The sequence below is a fragment of the Schistocerca nitens genome, chromosome 1, assembly GCF_023898315.1.
Source record: "Schistocerca nitens isolate TAMUIC-IGC-003100 chromosome 1, iqSchNite1.1, whole genome shotgun sequence".
NCBI classification, from domain to species: domain Eukaryota; kingdom Metazoa; phylum Arthropoda; class Insecta; order Orthoptera; family Acrididae; genus Schistocerca; species Schistocerca nitens.
Genome location: NC_064614.1, coordinates 591,918,211 through 591,942,387, shown reverse-complemented (window position 1 = coordinate 591,942,387; position 24,177 = coordinate 591,918,211). Strand labels below are relative to the sequence as shown.

Sequence of the window (24,177 nt, the reverse complement as noted above, 5' to 3'; positions counted from 1 at the left end):
CTACTCCAAAGCATATGAAGTAATGTGTCGGGTACAGTTTCCGCAACAGCTTCACTACGTGGGAGCCTCGGGCATTGCAGAGCCTCCAGTCTGCAATGTCTTCTTGTGTTAACACTTAACGCATATGCTTTTCTTGTGATTCAGATACTCAGTGCATCAACTTCGGTCTTCAATTTACAGTATGAACCCTTTGTAGGATGTGCTGTGGTGACATCTGAGACTTCGCCCCCATAGTGGTGGTTGTTCATGCAGATATAATAAAAGTATTTTTAGTATGCATCTATTCTCGACAAGTCAAAGCAGCACAAATATTAGAGTTGTTATCAGAGAAGTTTTGTATGGTTCAGCAAGTTTGTTTAGCACTTAAATCACCAATTTGTTCTAGGCAATTGATACCGAATTCTATGCTTCATAACTGATCACTGGTGCTTAGCTAGCACTGCTAATTATGGTGTTGTTTTCTTGGAAGACCTCTTCCTTATTAGGAAACATATGCACCGTAAGATGCACTTGACCACGTAAAAAGTCTCAATAATAATTTATGCATTGGAATGCAACTAAAAAATAATCACCAGTGTAACATACTACTGTCACTGTCAGCATCACAATGCTCAATAGATGTTTATGGTGTGAAGTAAGCAGTTTTATGTATATTTTATACATCTACCTTGAGCCAACTCGATATGTTCCACAAAAGTAGAAACACTTGTTTCTGAGAACAAGTAGGAAAAATTGTTTATTTTAAATCAAGATTTTATGATCATTGTAACATATGCATTTAGCATGTAGTATTACATTTAGTGTTGCAAGATCTAGGCATTTTAGACTCTCCCATTCATTTGACTTTCTGAACATATAATGGATATTGTACCAAGGGAAAAATTCATTTGAGAAAACAATAACATTACAGATAAATAGAAAGCTGGCCAGGACTTACTTTCAGAAAGGAAAAAATAGCACTATTGCTGGTACTTCCACGCTAGTTAATCTTACATTGTGATTGACGTATCAGCAAGTCTGCGTGCTAGGGCCACCATCATCCATTCACAGTTCTTTCTTGAGCAGCACATGCGCAGCACGTGCTCACGATGTTGCCCTTCTTTTTTAGTTACGTGGAGTGCTTTGTGAACAGTGACTGGCTGCTCACTGACACCCTCCCCCTGCCACCACTGTAATCTCTCTCTGTCAATTGCAAAGTAATTTTAATCAGGCTATACATTTAAAACTGGAAAAACTATTTCTAGCTTTTGGAACCATTAATCCCTTCCTGTGGGAGGAAAATAGGGATAGATTGGGGAAAGCAAGGAAAGAGCAGTCAGATGTGAGGATTAGAGGGGTCCACCAGTTGTGGATTTGAAGGGAGAAAAGTTTCTCTCATATATATATATATATATATATATATATATAGAGGGAAACATTCCACACGGGAAAAATATATCTAAAAACAAAGATGATGAGACTTACCAAACAAAGATGATGAGACTTTGTTTGGTAAGTCTCATCATCTTTGTATATATATATATATATATATATATAGGGGGAAACATTCCATGTGGGAGAAATATATCTAAAAACAAAGATGATGTGACTTACCAAACGAAAGTGCTGGCAGGTCGATAGACACACAAACATACACACAAAATTCTAGCTTTCGCAACCAATGGTTGCTTCGTCAGGAAAGAGGGAAGGAGAGGGAAAGACGAAAGGATGTGGGTTTTAAGGGAGAGGGTAAGGAGTCATTCTAATCCCGGGAGCGGAAAGACTTACCTTAGGGGGAAAAAAGGACGGGTATACACTCGCACACATACACACATCCATCCACGCATATACAGACACGTGTGTGTGTGTGTGTGTGTGTGTGTGTGTGTGTGTGTGTGTGTTTTTGGCGGTACTAAGAATTTCACTTTCAGGAGGTAAGTACCGGCCTGCCATTTTCTCTCTCTGCAATTTCATTATAAATATTTTCATTTTATCTTACACTCGTATTAAATTGTGATAGTCATTGGCAATTTGTATATGCCATAAAAGCATCATGATATCATTTTATTCAGTAAAACAGGCAGAGAAACGGTGTTAGAGGTAATGAGTGCAAATCACAGTAAGAACCAGAAACAAATATTAACAATAGTTTAAACACAAGAGTGTGGGCAGTTATTACCAATTTCCTAAATAGACAACTGTATCTCCTGTTGGTTGACAGTTTCGCTTACATTGAACTGATAGGAAATGTTGAAAATTCTGAAATTTGCTCCAACTGTTCACATTTTGGTTGTTGGTAAGTTAAAGATAGTCTTTAGCCTCAGGGTTTATAGATAAAAATATGTCAGCATTTTTCTTTGTCTGAGACTGACTTGTCATTTCATGGCACTGACTTTAAAGTTTTATGTTTGAACATCATTAGCTTTCTGTATTTCTACTACTGTGAAGTGAAACTATCAGAATTGGCTACTGTTGTAAGTCCATAAATCTCATGAGGTCAAGATTGATGAGACTGTTGCAATAAATAAATAATGCAGGGGTTTATCTTACTGTTTATAAATTAGTCAGTATGAAAAAAGAAAAAATCTGAAAACAAAAAAGTCTAAAACAATGTACTGAGATATATTAGAGATGTGTTGAAATTGAATTTGCTAACAAGGGGAGGCCACAGTATTGGGGTCACAGATTTACTTTATACTTTGTACGCCTTTACTAGGCCATTAAAACAATGTAATATGCAAGTAGTAAGGTGCGCTGTTCGTGCAAGTCTGAGAAAATCGCAAGAGAAGTTTTGTGTGTCTATTATGTGCCTCTGTATCTGTGAATAGGTACCAGCCAGTAGAGCTCCTGGTGGTCAAGTGGTTAGCATTCAAGCTTCATAAAAGAATGCATATGTCGCGATGGCTCGACTCCCACTCGAACTTATTGGTTTATTTTTCACTGATCATATTATTTAAATTATGACAGTTGAGAGGTAATGTAATGAAAAAAATCACTTGTATTTGCATGAAGTTTCAATTTATGTTTTCCACGTCTGTATGACAAATACCACTCTGCAACGTGTGCTGTCGACAGCACATTTAGCAAGTAATTATACATCACTCTTGTAGTCTGGCACATTGTGACTTACTATATTACTGATCATAAATATCATCATTCGCATCATTATTTATCGAGGTTTGCTTGGGCTTTCCAACCCTGTCCCTTGTCCTAGAAAATTTAATTACAAATAGTAAACAGTCAAATAATATATGAAATACACTACAACTGTATGAAAGTGCGTGTGGTTTCTTTCATTATATTACCTTCGAAATGCCATATAAATTAAATAATGTGACCATGCGGGGGATTCGAACTGTCACCTCATCCACGTCCTTTTAGCAAAGTGTAAACAATAACCACTTGATCACCATGACTTCTTACATTCAACATCTTTGCATAGGTACATAAGTTACACAATACACGCTTGAAACTTCTCTTGCGATTTTCTTGGAATTTCCAGAGTAGTGCACCTCACTATTTGCACATTGTTATTTTAACATCCTACCATAGGTGTACGTCATTTAAGTAAATCTGTAATCCCGATGTGGTGACCCCCCTTATAAGTAATAAATATAACGACATCACAAAAGCTGACACCAAAGCTTTCAGAACTACCCATTTAAAACTGCTTTAGTACTTGATTTTATTTCTCTGTAATGTGAGGAAAATTTAAGTCCAGAGCCTAGCCTGCTGCCTTCTGATTCATAGAAGACCAACTGGGGGAAAAAAAATCCCCTTCATCTATTTTATTGCTATGATCATAACACTGAAGAAGTGAGCATGATATAATAGGCTTGTTAAATTCCTCTGGTGCACCTTTACCATTGTCGAGGAAAACTAGTTTCGGCAAGTTAAACTGCCACCTTCAGTTCATCTTCATTTTGTCCAGGCTGCCAGCCAGTGTGACAGCTGTCTCAATTTCTGTAATGTTGAATGTTGACTGTATGTAGAGTTTTCTGCGCCTTTTCCACTCATCCAGTTTAGAACCCGACATTGATGGGGTCCAGTTTGCTGTAGAATAAATAACAAAACAAAATTTCACAGATATAGGTACACACTGAGAATATTTTATATTTTTGTGCAAATTATTAAGTCAGATGTATTCGGCTAATAAACAGAAAATGATTTTCAATCTTTCACAATAAAATCAATGGAGAAAATTTATTTCAGAATTGAAGACAACAGAGCCCAGAGGAAAAATCCTTTTCTGCAGAATTTTCTTTATAACAACTTATTCAGCTCTTTTTCTGTAAGCACATAATCTATATACGACAATATGGAAATGACAGAACATAGATGTGGTGTTCAGTTTGAGGCACAATGAAAACAAAGGAAGACTAGAAATGTATAAGTTTTGGAAAAAGTCCTTCCTCAGAAGTTGAACTCTAACTTTTTCCAAAAGAAAAAAAAAAAATCAGTAAATATTTCAAATTTTTTTTATTTCTATTTTAAATTGTAGTAGAACATAATTTAACTTTCACTGTGTGAAGGAGTCTTATTACTTTTTGCGAGTTCGTAACTTCTAATCTTTTTCTTTGATTAATGTGAAGCAAGTATAGGTGGCATAAAGTAGTAGTCTTATTGCACATTTGGGGGGTGGGGGTGGGGGGGGGGGTGGAATAACAAGATTTCTGATGTGAAGAAATAGAACACCAGTTGCATTAAAAAACAGTTTTTAATGTCACTAGTGTGCTGTTTCTTCATGTCAGCATTCTTCAAAAACAGTTGCTGAAAATGATGAACAAAAATCTAAATGACAAGACTGGTCTTTGCAGTGGGAGGAGAACGTTTGAGAGGGAAATACTGTCATAATCTGTACTGGGCGCTACTAACAGAACAGCAAGTTTAACTTCACCACACAATTTTGACACAACTGCTAGGTCACTGGCATTTGTGGAAATGCAAAAACAGGGAAGTCGAAGTGTTTGGACAGATCCAATATGTGATGAAACTCAATGAGAGACCCATCGAACATCTTTCATTATTCTACTTACATGCAGTTACCATCGTGAGCAAAGTTGGTTACCGTCAAGTATGAACTTGTATTGTATTCCTTTCAGTTATTGCTCTATGGCGGATAAGCAGGCTGATAGCTTGTTGATGTACAGAATATCTAATAATAATTCAGTATTTAAATACGCACCTCTAAAACTGGCAATATATTTACCATGTGCAGCCAATATTTTATGTCGATATTTTTGTCATTGATATATCGAAAAGACTGATAATGGTATTTTTTAAATATCAATATATCAGATTCCTGATATTTTTAAAAATAGCAGCCGACATCAGACACAGTCACAGTCAAGAATTACTACCCGGAAACAATAGGCACATCCATTCTGGACTTTCCATGTTTGTTTAATCTCAACTCAAATTCTTTCTATCAAATGAAACTTCATTTTTCTGAGGTTGATGTTTACGAGCAAGTCTCTACTTTTGGTAACTTGCAATGATTTATTAGCCACTTCTACATATATTTAACTTGAAAACTGTTTTCAAAGAGCCAATGTCCTCAGTTTCCTGTTGGCATTCATCACATATCACTAGCTTAACCTGAAAATTACTTAGAAATTGGAATTGCAGTTGCAGAAATTATAACAAACATTGCAGTTCATGACGAAAATATTATCATTTAAAACGTTTGAGGAGACAGTGAACTGGAGACAAATACAGTTGTGAATAAAATACTTGCTTGACACTTACACTGCTTTATACAGTTTTATCACCTGGGGTCAGCGTATGCATTTGGAGTCAAAGCTCTGAAACTGGCAATAACTTGCTGTGTTCTGTGAATTTCACTTCACTCATTTCAAGCAAAAATTGAATTTGCCCTTTTGTGAAACATTGAACTAAATAGTCTTCATATCCTTTCATAAATTTTAATATTTTATGTGAGATAACAGTTCATATTCATTTTGAGCATATTTCAGTGTGTCTTGCAGCTTGAGATGATTGATTAGATTGAATTATAAAATTATTACTGTAGTCAGTTCCCCCTAGGAGGTACACTGCTCATTTGAGAGTATATGCATGGGGCCCTGGTCCCCTTGGAGTTTGAACTCCCTTTCTAAATTCTGTTCCCATAGATTGAGCCATTTTAGGAAGAGCTCTCTCTCCCTAGTGTTTCTGGCATGGGTTCCTCCTCCCCCCTCCTTCCCCTCTTCCTTCGCTGCCCCCCCCCCCCCCGCGCCCCCCCTCCTCTCCCTCCTACACTAGTTCACCAAAGCATGTAGCCAATCCATGTAGTGGGGCTGTTATGTACTCATCTGGCTGAGGCCCCTGACATCACAGGGATCACACTTCTGGCACCTGAGCTGTCACCGCTTCGTGTATGCCTAGGAGTGGTTGCTTGTCTTTTGGGGCTCGGAACTCCTCGCAGTGACTGCCGTGCCAGGCAGCCCTTCCCATGGCTGAGTTCCTCTTTGGAGTAAACAAAATCAGGGCATATGGTCTGCACATGAAGCGTGCTAAGCTCCTTACTTCTGCCTGGTCTTTTTTCGTGGAACATAGTAAGATGCAATCCGGTTCCCTTATTAAGATCTCTTCTACCAATCAGTTGGCATCCTTTGTGCTTGTGAGCACTTAGGAGACATCCCAGTAAGCATTGTCCCTCACCAGCTCTTAAATATGACCCAGGGCATTATCTTCCACAGGGACCTCCACCTTCAATCTGACGAGGAACTCGGGACTAATTTAGCATAGCATGGCATTCATTTTTTATGGCAAGTTCAGAGAGATCCTAAGGACAATTGAGTTGATACTGGTGCTTTCATCCTGGCTTTTGAGTGAGATACCCACCCATAAAAAGTTAAAGCTATGGTCCTCCGTTGTGATATGGAGATCTCTCTATCCCACCTGCCAGGTGTTGTTCCCGGCATCTCTGTTTGGTCACATGTCTTTGTGATGAGGCAAATCGTATTTGAGGTGACTGCGATCACTCTTTCTGTGCAGGAAGTCCTTGCACCCCACTGCCCTAGTGCATGAACTATTTCAGCCCACATTCTCTTGCTGAATTGTCCTATCTGTAAAAAGGAAAGAAAGACGTAGGAATTCAAAACTCTTGATCATCTATCCTACACTAAGGCTGACAAAAATTTGACTGTCTCCACCTGATATCTTTAATGTCTACCTTTACTTCTGTTGTGTCCTTCCCTCCTCCCTCCTACTTCCTCCTTACCTCTGTTCTATCCCCCTTCCCTTTCCTCCTCCCTGGTGGTTCCCGATCTCCCCCTCCCCCCCCCTCCCCTTTTTCCCCTCAGATGTAGAAAAAACCCTATGGCACCTGCCGGGAATTGGGCACCCTCTAGGAACCTCCTTGCCCGGCGTCACCAGAGCAGAAAGCCTGTTTCAAGATAGGCATGAGACCCATGCTTTGTGGGCCTCAAGGCTGCTCGTTCTCTTTTGGATCCTGATATTGCTGCTACTTTCTCTCTTCCCAACCACACCATCTCTTGCCCTCCAAGAAAGGAAAAGAAGAAGAAGATGCATAACTCTCGGGACAAGAACTTCCTGACATCCGAAGGGATATGTTGCCCCTCCCTGTCAATCAAGATCCAATCTTAAATTTACAAATTTCACTCCATCCTTACTGGTGATGGATACTGACTCTGCTCAATCAAATCTCTTCTTTCTCTCCATTCTGTAGTTCATGTTAAATTGCAGGAATCTTGTTTTGTGGATACTCAGTCACCTACTCTTTGTGGTTTCCAAGCCTTCTTCCAGAACTGGGTTTGCCATTCTTCAGCCTGCGACATTGTCTGCATGTTGGTCCGTACAAAAATTGTTGACCTGCAGTAACAATATGCTTTCTATATCTCCTCCCTGACAGGCCTGCTATGCTTCCTGCTCTTCTGGCCCTCCTTCAACAGCTACTGCCCCCTTCCTTCTTGGGGATTTTAATACTGCAATCCTCTGTGGGGTGGTACTGCAACCACTGACCAGCACAGAATTGTTGAAGACCTGATGGTAGGGCTTGATTTCTTCCTCATCAACACTGGAGCCCCCACTCACTTCAGTATACCATATGGCACTTTCTTGCCCATTGATCATTCCATATGTAGCCCTGGATTCCTCCCCTCTGTCGATGAGGAGTTCATGACGATGTGTGCAACACCAATCATCTTCCAATCATCCTATCTCTTCTCTAGCATCACTTGCCTGGGCCTTTACTAATGCAGATTGGGATGGCTTTCCATGGCTGCCATCCCAACCACTCCACTCAACAATGGCATTGATGATTCAATACATAGTTCGACCAACTCCCATCCTTTCATCAACTGCTATAGCGATTCCTTCTTCTTAGGGTTCTCACCAACGGAAGATTGTCCCTTGGTGAACCCCAAAATTACTTTGGCTATTAAAGACTGCCATCATGCCTTCCATCTCTCTACCACCTCCTGGCTTTAAACAGCTTTGTGCCTGGGTCCAATATCTTCTTAAATATCTGAAATGGATTTGTTGCAAATGATATGTCACTGCCATCTGTTTTGAGTACCCCTCTCTCTGTTTAATGGCTATCATAGTCTGGTGGTCGCTATGGGCCTTACGGTGTCTTCCTTCTTTGCATTCTGATGATTGTTGGTTTTAATTTTGTTTATCCATGATGGGCCTTACTGAATGCGGACTGCAGGGAACAATACACTGAGCCCAATCTTGGGCTCTCACTCATGGATTCCATTTTTGGGCTGCCAAGACCTTCGTTATGCATTTCTGTCATCACTCTACAGTTCATCCCTATCATAATCTTGTACCTTGATGACCAGTCCGTCAATTTGGTGGATTCTCATCGTGTTTTGGGACTGGTCTTTGATGCCTGATTTACATGGCTCCCCATCTTCATCTACTAAAGTGGACATGTTGGTCACACCTCAATGCTCTGTGATGCCTTAGCAACACCATCTGTGTTGCGAACTGCTCTACTCTGAAATGGCTGTACACAGCATTCAGCCAGTTCTGTCTAGATTATGGAGATCCACTTCCCACAATAACGGTCCTGTGTTGACCTAACACAAGGTCCAAACTACTTGGCTCATCCTGTGGCCCTCTGCCACCAGTTCTTCTCCATTCTCAGTGCATTTCAGGATTCAGAAGTAGTCTACACTGGTGGCTCGATGGTTGCCGATAATGCCGGCTTTACTTATGTTAATGCAGTATGTAATGAACTCTGCTTCTTGCTGGATGGCTGCAGTGTTTTCACTGTGGAGTTGGTAGCCATCTCTCGTGCTCTTCAGCATACCCATTTCTACATGGTGAGTCCTTCATCGTCTTTAGTGACTCTTTGAACAGTTAACAAGCTCAGTTAACAAGCTCTTGACCAATGTTACTCTTGCCATCCCTTGGTCCTGACTGTCCTAGATTCCCTTTTTGCTCTTGAACAATGTGGAACTCAGTGATCTTTGTACCCTGGGTCATATTGATATCCCAGGCATGAACTTGCTGACGGGTTGGCCAGATTGGCCTGCCAACAAGTGGTCTCTTGAGATTAGTATTCTGGAATTGGACCTTCAATCAGTATTATGCCTTCAAGTTCTAAGGATATGGAATACACAATGGTATTCTGACTTTGCCAAATGAACAACTGGTGATAAAGGAGGAGACCACGAATTTGTGGAAGTTCTAGGCGACTGATGACCTCAGAAGTTAAGTCACTTAGTGCTCAGAGCCATTTGAACCATTGAGGTTCATGTTTAGACAGTGGTCCACATTTTGCTGGATTGTCCTAGCTTACCCACCCTGTGGTAGACTCTCAATCTTCCTGATATACAGAATGGTATTCTGACTTTGCCGAATGACCAACTGGTGGTAAAGGAGAAGACCACGAATTTGTGGAGGTCCTGCATGTGGGCCTCTAGCAAAGATTCCACTGTCCTTTGCCAGCTCCGCAATGGCCATGCTAGGCTGACTCGTGATCATCTCCTCCTTTGCGAGACTGAGGTGCATGTTAGACAGTGGTCCACATTTTGCTGGACTGTCCTAGCTTAGCCAACCTGTGGTAGACTCTCAATCCCCTGATTATAGCGGATGATGCCTCAGTGGCTGCTCTCTCTCTCTCTCTCTCTCTCTCTCTCTCTCTCTCTCTCTCTCTCTCTCTGATGAAGGGTGCCTCAGCCCTTTGTGAGGCTAGCAGGAGGCCCTGCTGTCTCCTCTGCCCCAAAGAGGAAGCACGTGTCTGGGTTTGTTGGTCTGTGGTCTGCCCCAGCCTTCACCCCCCCCCCCCCCCCTCCCTCGTGCTGTTTTGCTCTTCTTCACCTTTTTTGCATATTCTGTTTGACTTTGTGTTTTTCCTCTGTTTCCCTGGGCTTCTCTCACCCTGTCCATGTCACTGTCTTTTCCAGGTATTGCTGTGTGGGGTGCCTCTGGTAAGTGGCAGGAGGTATGTCCACCATCACACTTTCTACCTTTGGGGTGTCTGGCTGCTGCCTGGATGGACACCTCACCCACCTTTATCCCCCCGCGCTTTTCCTTCTTCCTTGTTCGTATCTCTAGGCTTTGTTGATCTTCAGTAGACCTTGGGGTTGTCTTACCTTGGGCTTCGTAGTTTAATCATTAAACCAAACAAACACACAACTGCAATCAGTTCACTTCTAAATAACATGGAAAATGGAGTTACCCATATTTTATAATGAGCTCCTCTTTTGAATATGCATTATTAATAATTTAGTCCATAAATTAAGTGTGTAGTTTCAAAATTGTGAATACACTTTAATAATGTGTATATAAATATCAGAGACAAAATTATTCTATATACAGGGTGCCCCAGGAGGACTGGTCAGTATTTAGGGATATGACAGGAAGAATAATTTGAATCCATAAACTTAATATGGGCATATGCCCTATTTCAAATGATTTCCAAGGTGGAACACTCAATGTACATTGTTATTTATTTTCTGTGTTATTCAATACATTGTCAGGTTTAAACACATACAACTGTTAGCAAACATAACAACATGCATTTTACAAAGTATCAGTTGAAAAATATGTATTTAACTCATTCACTTCTAAGCATTATTGTACGTTACACCTTACAGCTGTTTTACAGTTCACAATAAATGTTTGACTATCCTACCACCAACTTTCATGCATTTTTGCACGCTTGGAAGTATATTTTTCGTTGCTTGTCTGAGTATATCTGCACATTCCATAGTGATGACAGTAGTATTCATAATGCAACCAAGCAGTTCGTCTGTCATATTTATCCAACACCATAAACAAAAGTATAATGGCATAAGGTCTGGCAACCTTGGTAACCATTTACCTGTAACTGTACTACCATGACCAACCCAGCAATTAGAGCAAGACACATACACCTGGGTCACTAGCCCAAAAACAAATGTAAATTAAAAGTGTCTTCTCATCATCATTTCTGTTTTCCATCATTCCTTAGTTGCATCAAAATTAATGGAGGTATGATCTGTCTATGCAACTAATTGAAGACAGTTTGTTTATTGCCGTATGCGTTTCACTTCTCTTATTTGTGAAGCATCTTCAGTGGCCTGTAATACGTGTTTCTTTTTATGTATACAATAAACGTATTATGTGGTAGTTACAATTTGTTACTGTGTTACATTTTATCGTATTGTTCTTTTGTTTTTTTAGGTTGGAATCAACTTTTGTAGCACAGATTTCATGATGTGAAATTATTGTCCAGCATTGTTAGCTCATGCGTGTGGTCCTGGAGATGTGTTCATTAATCTCCATGCTCCAGTTGCCCCATTTCCAGTACTCTTTCACCCACATTTCATTCAACACATTGCATACATACATCATTTGAACTTTGCATTTTGTGTTCAACATGTGTGTGTTTTCGGTGTGTGGTGATGCCAACTGTCTCTGCGTTTGTCTTTCATTGTGTGTGTGTGTGTGTGTGTGTGTGTGTGTGTGTGTGTGTGAGGGGGGGGGGGGGGAGATAAAGTCATTAATTATTTATTCTGATTGTATTTTGGATCTCCGTTTGTTATTATTTTGGTGGCTAGCATAATCAGTGTGTTATTGCTTACATGGATTTGGTCATCCTTGTCCATTGCAGTAGCTCTTTGTATGTAAAAGTTTTCTTGATTGTGAAGAGCTTTTTGTTATGATTATTTACTCTCATAACTGTCATCTCATGGTCCATGTTGGATGGTTCGTGTCCATGCTTTATCAGGTGTTTGATGAAGGTAGAATGGCTATTTTCATATTTACAATGTCTTATATGTTCTTTATATCAAATACATGGGTATAAAAAACACATTTCTTGGAAAAAACCATAACGAGAGACAACTGTAAACACTCATTTGACATCTTTAGAAAGCCAACAGCCACAGACACAATTACACATGCTTCATGCAACCACACGCAAAATCAAAAATTGCCGGCCCTACAACATATGTTACACAAATAACATCCCATTCAACAAAGAAAACTATGAAAACAAATTACAAGCAATCCAACTCATAGCTACAAACAATGGTTACAGCACCAGTACAGTACAAAAACTCAACCAAAAAACTATATCACAACTAAAGAAAAATGAAAACAAGCAGAGAACACAAACACTGAAGAACCCCACAGACACTACAGCACACACAGAGAACATAACCATAACACTTATGACATAACTAACAGAAAGAATGGTACACATTAACATACAAACACAAAGCCACACACAAGATAGCAAATATATTAAAGAAACAGGAATTATATATAGATTATGGAACACGAAACACACTCCAGTCACATTTAGAAACAACAGACAAGCCAGATAAACATCAAGGAGCAGGTATATACCAGCTAGAATACCAGGAATGTAAATCTATATATCTGGGGAGGACAGGAAGGAACTTCAAAACTAGATGTAAAGAACATACACAACATTGGAAATATGAAAATACCCATTCTACCTTCACCAAACACCAGATGAAACATGGATAAGAACCATCGAATATGGAACGTGACACAACAGTTATCAGATTTAAAATCACAACAAAAAGCTCCTGACATTGCAAGAAAACTTTCACATATTGCAGTTGATAAGAAGGTACTCAGTAACCAAATCCAAAGCAATAACACTCTGCTCATGCTATCCACCAAAACAATAACAAACAGTGATTGAATCTCTCTCTCCCTCAAAAGACGAAAGACAAACACAGTGACAGTTGGCATCACTACACGCTGGAAACACATACATATTGAACACAAAATGCAAAGTGCAAGTGATGTATGTGATGTGTTGAATCAAATGTGAGTGAAAGAACACCAGAAATCAGCTAACTGGGGTGTGGAAACTAATGGACACCTCTACAGGACCACACACATGAGCTAGCAATACGGAAATCGTAACCAACACCGAATGATAATTTCACATCATGAAATCTGTGCTACAAAAGTAGATTCTAACCTAAAAAGAGAGAAAAATACAACAAAATGTTACGAAATAACATATTGGAAGTACTGCAAAATACGTTTATTATATGTACACTATTGGCCATTAAAACTGCTACACCAAGAAGAAATGCAGATGATAAACGGGTATTCATTGGACAAATATATTATACTAGAACTGACATGTGATTACATTTTCACGCAGTTTGGGTGCATAGATCCTGAGAAATCAATACCCAGAACAACCATCTCTGGCCATAATAACGGCCTTGATACGCCTGGGTATTGAGTCAAACAGAGCTTGGATGGCGTGTACAGGTACAGCTGCCCATGCAGCTTCAACATGATACCACAGTTCATCAAGAGTAGTGACTGGCGTACTGTGACGAGCCAGTTGCTCGGCCACCATTGACCAGACGTTTTCAGTTGGTGAAAGATCTGGAGAATGTGCTGGCCAGGGCAGCAGTCGATCATTTTCTGTATCCAGAAAGGCCCGTACAGGACCTGCAACATGTGGTCGTGCATCATCCTGCTGAAATGTAGGGTTTCGCAGGGATCGAATGAAGCGTAGAGCCACAGGTCATAACACACCTGAAATGTAACGTCCACTGTTCAAAGTGCCGTCAATGCGGACAAGAGGTGACCGAGACGTGTAACCAATGGCACCCCATACCATCACGCCGGGTGATGAGTCAGTGTGGCGATGACGAATACACGCTTTCAATGTGCGTTCATCGCGATGTCGCCAAACATGTATGCGACCATCATGATGCTGTAAACAGAACCTGGATTCATCCGAAAAAATAACGTTTTGCCATTCGTGCACCCAGGTACGTCGTTGAGTACACCATCGCAGGCGCCCCTGTCTGTGATGCAGCGTCAAGGGTAACCACAGCCATGGTCTCCGAGCTGATAGTCCATGCTGCTGCAAACGTCGTCGAACTGTTCGTGCAGATAGTTGTTGTCTTCCAAACGTCCCCATCTGTTGACTCAGGGATCGAGACGTGGCTGCACGATCCATTACAGCCATGCGGATAAGATGCCTGTCATCTCAACTGCTAGTGAAACGACATCGTTGGGATCCAGCACGGCGTTCCGTATTACCCTCCTGAACCCACCAATTTCATATTCTGCTAACAGTCATTGGATCTCGACCAATGTGAGCAGCAATGTCGCGATACGATAAACCGCAGTCGCAATTGGCTACAGTGCGACCTTTATCAAAGTCGGAAACGTGATGGTATACATTTCTCCTCCTTACACGAGGCATCACAACAAAGTTTCACCAGGTAACACCGGTCAACTGCTGTCTGTGTATGAGAAATCGGTTGGAAATCTTCCTCATGTCAGCACGTTGTAGGTGTCGCCACTGGCGCCAACCTTGTGTGAATGCTCTGAAAAGCTTATCATTTGCATATCACAGCATCTTCTTCCTGTCGGTTAAATTTTGCGTCTGTAGCACGTCGTCTTCGTGGTGTAGTAATTTTAATGGCCAGTAGTGTATAAAAAGAAACGTGTAAGGCTACTGAAGATGCTTCACAAATAAAATAAGCGAAACGCTTATGGTAATAGACAAACTGCCTACAATTAGCTGCATAGACAAAACATACCTCCACAAATAAATGTGTCTTGTCTTGGAAACCATTCAAAATAGGACATATGTCCATATGAAGTGTTTTGCTTCAATTGAATTATACTGTCATATCCATGAATATTGACCATTCCTCCTGGGACACTCTGTACATTTGTAAATATTTTTTCACATATATATTTGAGTATGGTGCCTTATGTATGCCTTACATGTGAGCAGATAAATAAAAGGTGTGTCAAATAATTGGAGAAATAATGTCTATGTACCCCTTGAGCAGGAAAAATGGATCATACATTGTGCTCGAGATATGGACAAGTTTTCTTCTGAAGAAATCTCTGTTGAGTCCTAAAGAGCTAGTTACTGTAGCACACACAACCTTTTTCGTATTGGAATTCACAGAAAATGGGTAGTAGAAGAGATTAGAGGAGAAGACATACAGGGTATTGTCCATAAAAATTTGACTGTTCCAGTGGCTACACTGGTGAAAGTTCACACAATTTTTCCCTATAAAAATTGTCTAAGGTTTATTATTGTGAGTAAAAATATTTAGCCTGTAAGACAGAATATTCTATTTCTTAAAAATAATGGTATTGGCTTTAATAAGATCAAAAGTCCTTTTATCATAATTTATGTAACTGTAGAAAGGGAACTTGAGTTTCTCCCTGAGCATAGACATTCAGTTACAGAAGGTTGAAGTGATTGAGGCATATTATATCCATGATACTGGCAAAAGTTAGGAGAACTTCATCCATCTGTAGGAAGACTAATGCAAAAAGCATACAACTACTACCACTGTCATATCTTAGCAAAAGAAAATTCTGGTCCTAAGTAAAATTGCTAAGCGAGACGAATGCCTCTATCCAGTTGCTTGCTAACGAGTCTAGTGTGACAATAGAAGATAGTGAAAGGAAAACTTAAGTTTTAAATTTTGCACATACAAAATCATTCACGTAGCTCAGTATCGTGCAAACATACTGTTGTTTGATTGTCACACAAACTCCAGTATGGAGGACATAGTGATAGCCATCCCTGCTGCAGAAAATCGACCAAAAGATTTGAAAACAAATGTGCCAGGTCCAGCTGTAATCCCAGTTGGGTTTTACAGTGTATACTCTTCGGCATTGGCCCTTATGTAGTTTGCATTTATTATGAATCTCTTGCCCAGCCCCAAGTCCCAGGCAACTGGGTAGAAGCACAGGTGTCTCCTAAATACAGAAATAATAAGAGAACGGAATTGTAGAATTACAGACCAGTATCATTAACATTAGTTTGCTGCAGATTTGTTGAGTATGTTTCAAGTTTGAATGTAATAAATTTCCTTGTATGCAATAAATATCCTTGAGACGGATAAGCTTTTGACCGCAAATCAGCATGGATTTAGAAAGCGTAACTCACATGAAACTCAGTGTGCCCTTTTTCATGATGCCCTGTGAACCACAGATGAAGGGCAACAGGCAGATTCCATATTCTTAGATTTTCAGGAAGCATTTGACACAGTGCCCCACTGCAGACTATTGACAAAGGTCTGAGCATACAGATTAGGTTCCCAGATATGCGAGTGGCTCAAGGTTTTCTTAAGTATTAGAACATAGGAGAAGAAAGTGTGGTGTCTGTTCTTTCAGACATGTGTGAAAGAACAGACATTACACATTCACGTAGTTGATTCTATTCGATGGGCAAATGAATCAACCACTTTCAGTGCAGATGCACGTGACCTCCTGCAGGAATCTCAAAGTAGCGAGCATGGAGTACATGAACAGGGGTTGTGGGTAGGTGGTGCTGCTTGGGAATGTGTGTCAGCCAAGAGGCATGTCGACATTGTCTGTGCAGTTGCGATAAACACTGGCATAATAGTTAATGCAACTGTGTAGTGAGCAGGAGATCCCGGGTTTGACACATTTTGACTCATCACCGCTGATTCCATGTAAAGTCCTGATACAGCTGAAATCGGTATTCCCTTCCCTTCCCTTCCCTTCCCTTCCCTTCCCTTCCCTTCCCTTCCCTTCCCTTCCCTTCCCTTCCCTTCCCTTCCCTTCCCTTCCCTTCCCTTCTTCCATCTTCTGTTTACACTGTATGTTGTCCTTGATGGTGGGTGTTCATTAGAGACAAGGGTGTGGTCAGAAATTCCCTTGTGAAACGTGATAGGACCAACAGTACATAAATGATATGACAGACAGGGTGAGCAGCAATCTGCAGCTGTTTGCTAATGAGGCTGTGTTGTACAGGATGATGTCACCATGGAATGACTGTACGTGGATACAGGGTGGTTAGACAAAATTTCTATTTGATGTGGTGAATGGCAGATTGGTCTAACAGTAGAAAAACTAAAGTTCATGCTGATGGATAGGAAAAACAATGCTGCAATGTTCGAATAAAGTATTAGCCGTGTGCTGCGTGACACAGTCACATCAATTAAATATCTAGGCATAATACATTAAAAATAAAATAAAAACAGTCTCAATTGTGTTTTCAGATTTTTATTCTTTAGCATCTCTGACCATCTTCAGGCTTTTCCACACAATTATGGCTGCAGGTGGTGGCAGATGGAGTGAGCTCCTTAGAAGTAAGGATCACAAAATTTGTGCTTATATGGCTGGGACTTGGACATGGATCTCTTTGCTTACTAGGCAGGTGTGCTAGCCATTACACTACCACAGCATTGATTTTTAGCATTATACTGATTGCTGCTTTTTTAAAATTTTATCTAGGCATAATGTTGCAATGCAATATGAAATGGAGCGAGCACGTGAGGACAGCAGCAAGAAAGGCAAATGGTTGACTCATTAATTCAGAGAATTTTTTGACTTGTTAATTCAGAGAATTTTAGAGAAGTGTGGTTCATCTGTAAAGGAGTACTGCTCGAATGTTTGGGATCCCCACCATATCGGATTAAAGGAAGACACTGAAGCAATTCAGCTGCTACATTTGTTACTAGCAGGTTTTATCAGCAAGTGAGTATGATGGAGATGTTTCATGAACTAAAATGGGAATCCCTGGAGACAAGATAATGTTCTTTTCACGAAACACTATGGAGAAAACACTGCCACCAGTGTATTTGTTCCATAAAGATTGTGAAATAAGAGAAATTAGCACTTGTGCAGAAGCATACAGGCAACTGTTATCCCCTCACTCTATTTGCAGTGGGGGAGATGTGGAAATGATGAGTAGTGGGACGATGTACCATCGCCACGCACCATACAATTGCTTGAGGAGTTTGTATGTAGATGTACTACTTCATTGTTAATGGCCTTCTGATTGACCAGCTTCTTTCTGATCAAGATCTGCATCTCCTCAAAGACAATACTCATACCCACTTTAGTACTGCAATGGTACTGTTTCGGCTATCGACTTTGATTGCTTCCCCCGATCTCATGGCTTCACTACACTGATCATTCCACTGTGACCTTAGTGACAGTAACACTTTCCAGTAATCCTGTCACTTCCTTATCAACTCTTGATGGTCAGCGTGCCACGATGGGCTCTTCAGAGAGCCATCTCTATCATTGTGCGTCAACATCACTCTGGTAGACTCCTCCTATAGCAATCACCCACACTGCAGGAGCTGCTAACCCCACCCTCCTTTTATGTGGGCCCACTCTATCACCAGTCAACCAACAGTATTCCATCAAGGCATTTGTGGTTAACAATATGCACTCATTCTAAAGGAACTTCAGATTTCATATAGTGAGCACTCAAAAATTTGAAGTTTGATAAGAATTCTTAATCATTATAAGTATGAACCGTTTTAAAGGTTTCATTTTTATTAGGCTCTCAGCAGAACTGAAAAATTCAAGAAATAATTATTTTTCAAATGAAAGTTGAAAGACCTCCTTGTGGCACAGTCCATTCACTCTGTATTTAAGTTTCTCGCAGTAGTTTGGAGCCTATTACTGTAACTGGCCTCTGTTTTATTTCCTGAATAGTTTTTCTTTTTTTAGATTTTTACTGACATTCTGTGAAATAAATATTTCATTCCATGACTGAATAGTTTTGGATCACGTGGTTCCATGCTTCCACAGAATCAGAGATTATTATTATTATTATTATTATTATTATTATTATTATTATTATTATTTGGGAAGAGACACTTTTTTTTTTATGAACTCCATTTTGCACGAATTTGTGATTGGACCTCTCTGATTTTATCTAGTGCCATTTAATTATTTGCCCCAACATTATACCCTATGTGTACTTCCAATACGTATATAGTCATGTCAAGTAATTTGTTGTACAAGTTTTTTGAATGATTGTAGGGGCACCTTTAACATACACATCAAATATATCAGCTGGGTGTGTGCATATTTTAAAATTTCTTGTTGTTCCCTTGTGGTTTCTCAGTTACTGCAGTTATATGTGGTAACTTTCCTGCAATATTGTGATAATTTAGTATTCACAATTGAAATGCTGTAAGTTCACTTGTAGCAAATAACCCCATTTCAAAAATTTTAACTTTTCAGAGTAGACTGCAGTCTGTCATTTACTTTTGCTTTCCAATACAAGGTTACTTAAATTGTTCAGTTTCCAGGTTGAACTCAGTATTGTTGAGGACTGGTGTACAAATCAAATCTTTTTATTGTTTTAGACAGTTCTCTGTACTCATATGCAAAACTCCAATATTGTTATCTGCATGACCTGTTCTGCTGACAGGCTTATCTAAAAGTTGCTTTTCAACTACCTTATGCTGATTTAGTATGCACTGTTCCTTCTTTTATGATAAGATAAATGTAAGTTAGAGTAATTCATCTGTAGTAACCAGATGCCAATAAAACATTACTTTAAACAAAACAAAAAAGAAATCTTAAATGAGTCCTATGTTTTAGCCTTTTCCCAGTTTGCTGTTGTGGCTATAATTCCATACACAGGGATTATGTGATGCAATTTGAGTAGATGTTGCAATTATTTCTCCTTATATCTTTTCGTGTCACTATTTATATTAATAGGAAAAACATCTCAGGAAAATACAGTGACAGCAGCCCTATTGAGTCCTGATGGGACAAGGCCAGCAGTGCGTTGGCTGTGTGGTGAAGACACTGCAGAGGATGGAAGTGGCACAGGTGTGTCTGTGGCAGCAGCAGTGACTTGCTTGCAATCTTATGCCATCAAGGTTACGTTGCTTCCTAATCCAAGACTTACTATGCATGCCTTTTTCAGTTTTTCAGGCATTAGTTTTTTTAAAACAGTAGATAATTAGTAAACACAATCATTTTACACTGCAGTAGTGATCATCAATTCCTTCTACTGTAGAGATTCTTTTATGATTTTGAAATCTGTAGATTTCTGAGTTGCAGTAGAAAGTACATTTCTAATGGAGCTGCTCTCACGAGAAGTTTTCAACAAGGTATCATGAAGTGTAGACTTAGATTGTATGTGTGTTGAAACTTTTGTAAACCCAGTTGTCAAACCAAGATGACCATCTTTGGCTAACAACTTTGTGAACACTGGCTCACCAGAGGTGGTAGTTTTTTTTTTTTTTTTTTTTTTGCCCCCCTCAGAAATCTTACTCGTTGTGTTATATGGTCCTCCAGACCAGACCTCATCATTAAAAAATGTATAAGTGGCATTTTGAGAATTATTTAAAGTTCAGTTTGCAGCTTACATTTGCTAGCTACTTTTTTTTCCCCAGACTGAAAACTCAAAAGACTGTTGCTGCTTTGTTGTGTGTAATAATGTACAGGATGCCATGTACTGGAGTATAGAAAAATAGTAGAAACATACGCTTACATGCTAACGTTCTCTTAGAGTTTCTAACAAAAGAGAACTGGTTACCAGCAATTTAAAGGTGAAGCAACAGGGAGTTAATAAGTGACAACAACTGTGAAATTTAATTTCGTGATTTCTGAGAAATTCCAGTTCACTTATTTGCTTTCCTTTTTGCCATTTGGTTTTGTACAAGATCTGTAGCCACTGCTTCCAAAGAACTGAGTGAGATGCAATGGTAAGGTTGCCAAACTCATATTTAGCTGAAGCATGGCTCAAATGCTTATCTGACCAACCATAGTTTATTGTAGAAATGACATATTGTAACACGTGAAGCTGCTGTATAGTTTATTTTTAATTGTCTGACTGGTTTTGATCAGAGATCATTTTCTTGTACGGATTTATACTGGAAAATGGTCTCTGGCTAAAACCAGTTGCATAATTTAAAAAAAATTAAACTGCAGATTCACAGTCAATAAAAATCACCCTAATTAGTTTTTCTGTTGTTTTCCAGAATACTTTCTAACAAGTAATTGGCTAATTTAATTCTCCTTCCTTGTTCATACACTGGTGTTCTCTTTATAATGATCTTGGTGTCAATGGGATAATATATTCTCACCATTTTTCCTAATTGGTTGGTGAAGAACATATGCTGACTAAAAAGCGTTATCATTTTACTAGCCCTCATGCCATTCGCTTACTTCCAACACCATAACTACCAAAATTTTCAAGTAATAAGCCAGTTTCATAATCACCTTTGCTATTTTATACTTGTCTTTCACTTTTATTCTTTTACAGAAATTGTTTCTAAACATACTTAGATTAAGACAAGTTGTTATTTGACATTTGTCACATGGCAGTAAAACTTTGCCATATTTTATGTCAGCCTTATCTCACTTAAGGTTTGGGCTGTGAGCATGGGAAAATAGCAGCTTTCACTCACTGCGGCCAGTAGGAATTCAGTGGGCTTCAGCAGAGCTTGATAATGGATTGTGTATATATGCCAATGAGTTAACTGACACTTTCTTGTGCAACATTGGCAACAGCATATGATTAGTGTGTAACGGTGAGATATTTGAGTGGAAGAAACTAAGTGCCATAGCATGAAGTATCAATTATTGTGTAATTTTAATCAGACTGATAAGTTCCCCCCAGACGTATATTCCATACTGACATAAAACGTAACTCCACCTATTTCTTTCTGGTATAGTTACACACAAAAATGTTGTGATAAGCTATTCAGTCAGTAAAGCAAATACATTTTCAGTGATGGTATATACCTGTGATCTGTGAAATAAATAATCATAGTATTTGCAATGCAAAGTAATAAATATCCACAACTCAGCAAGCACATGTTCCATAGCAAGCATTTGTGAGATTCTCATGAGGCACATCTGACAAAGTAATATCTCTCCATTTGATATCCACTTCTAGATGAAGGCATCCTCCAGACTGATTCATGCATTATGGTCTCAGCTATGTGCTTCCATATCCCCCATCCATTTTTTCTGATGCCATGTACTCACATTCCATTAGGGTGTCTTTACTTACCTCTTAGAACCGTTTCGTTGCTATTACAGCCACAATTACATATCCTACTTCAGCCCGTTCCCTGATGAGTTTGTTTGATTTTCTCTCTTTCCAGGTAATTTTCAACATGAATCCTTACATTGTTAACCAACTGTAATTTTTTCTGAATTTTTTCATGAAAAGTATATTTTTCATTACTGTAAGTCAAAACTGGTATTGAACATTACTTGTAAACTTATCTTTTCAGACACATCAGAAGACTAGTTTTTAAAACTTTAGTTAATGTTGCAACAGCACCCCAGGCCATTTTTACTGTTTTGCTGCCCATCTAATTATCTGCAACTGCCCCCAAATACAAAATTCATCAACTATTTCTACAAATTTGTCGTTAATTTGTACAGTTTTCTGTTCGACTTATTGATTATTGGTTTAAAGTATTCTCAGGTCTATTTTTGAACTTGCTGTGTTAACTTTTTCGATTTGCTGCCGAAGTTTGTGTACACTGAAGTAAATTGTAGAATGTCATCAGCAAACACAGATGATTTAGGTAAGTTCCATTAACACATAACCCTCCATTTTTCTCAATTTGAAGACCTGAAATCTTTACTTACTTTTGGGGGGGGGGGGGGGAATCTCCTTGCTTGACTCCTTTTCATTCTATTAAAACAAGTTGCTACAAATGGTGACTTAACAAAGAACTGAATTGGAGACACCTTATAAGCAATAACATAAACCTTACAAACTTAACAGTCTCATCTACTTTTTATTTGTTCTGCTGCTGCTGTTGCAGTGGTGGTCTTCAGTCCAAAGACTGATCTGAGGCAGCTACTGTATTTTGTGCAACCCTCTTCAACTTGAACTAACTACTGCAAGTTACATTCTTCTAAATCTGCTTGTTGTATTCATCTCTTGGTCGCCTTCTACGATCTATACTCCCCATGCTTCCCTCCAGTATTAAATTGGTGATCCCTTGATGTCTCAGGATGTGTCCTACCAACTGATCCACTCTCCTTATTAGGTCGTGCCACAAATTTCTTTCCTCCCCAGTTCTGTTCAGTACCTCCTCATTAGTTACGTGAATTACCCATCTGATTTTCAGCATTCTGTTGTAGCACCAATTTCGAAAGCTTCTATTCTCTTCTTGTCTAAACTTTTTATCATCCTTGTTTCACTTCCATACATGGCTACACTCCATACAAATATTTTCAAAAAATACTTCCTAACACTTAAATCTGTACTCGGTGTTAACAAACTTCTCTCCTTCAGAAATGCTTTTCTTGCCATTGCCAGTCTACATTTTATATCCTCTCTACTTCGACCGTCGTCAGTTCTTTTGCTGCCCAAATAGCAAAACTCCTTTACTACTTTAAGTGTCTCATTTCCTAATCTGATTCCCTCAGCATCACCTGATTTAATTCGACTACATTCCATTATCTTCATTTTGCTTTTGTTGATGTTCATCCTATATCCCCTTTTCAAAACACTGTTCATTCCGTTCAACTGCTCTTCCAAGTCCTTGCTGTCTCTGACATAATTACAATGTCATTGACAGACCTCAAAGTGTTTATTCCTTATTCCTGAACTTCAATTCCTATTCCAAATTTTTCAGTTGTTTCCTTTACCGCTTGCTCAACGTAGAGATTGAATAAGATTGGAATAGGCTACAATCTTGTCTCACTCCCTACTCAATCACTGCTTCCCATTCATACCCCTCAACTCTTATTACTGCTGTCTGATTTCTTTACAAGTTGTAAATAGCCTTTCGCTTCCTGTATTTTACTCTTGCTACGTTCAGAATTTCGAAGAGATTATTCCAGTCAACATTGTCCAAAGCGTTCGTGAAGTCTACAAATACTATAAACGTAGGTTTGCCTTTCCTTAACCTATTCTTCCAAGAGAATTCATAGGGTCGATATCCCTCGTGTGTGCCTACATTTCTCCAGAATCGAAACGGATCTTCCCCAAGTTCAGAATAC

General features: G+C 39.4%; 1 protein-coding gene across 2 annotated transcripts in view; it reads left to right on the top strand.

Annotated features, from left to right (window-relative positions):
• LOC126255935 (USP6 N-terminal-like protein) overlaps window positions 1–24,177 on the top strand; it is a 158,794-nt gene that overhangs the window by 96,599 nt on the left and 38,018 nt on the right. The window contains exon 7 of one of the 2 annotated variants that reach the window (XM_049955441.1): window positions 19,915–20,028. The exons of the other annotated variant lie outside the window; for it this stretch is intronic. Coding sequence (XP_049811398.1) covers window positions 19,915–20,028 — 114 coding nt within the window. The remainder of the gene's footprint in view (window positions 1–19,914; window positions 20,029–24,177) is intronic. 2 annotated transcript variants of the gene reach the window in all.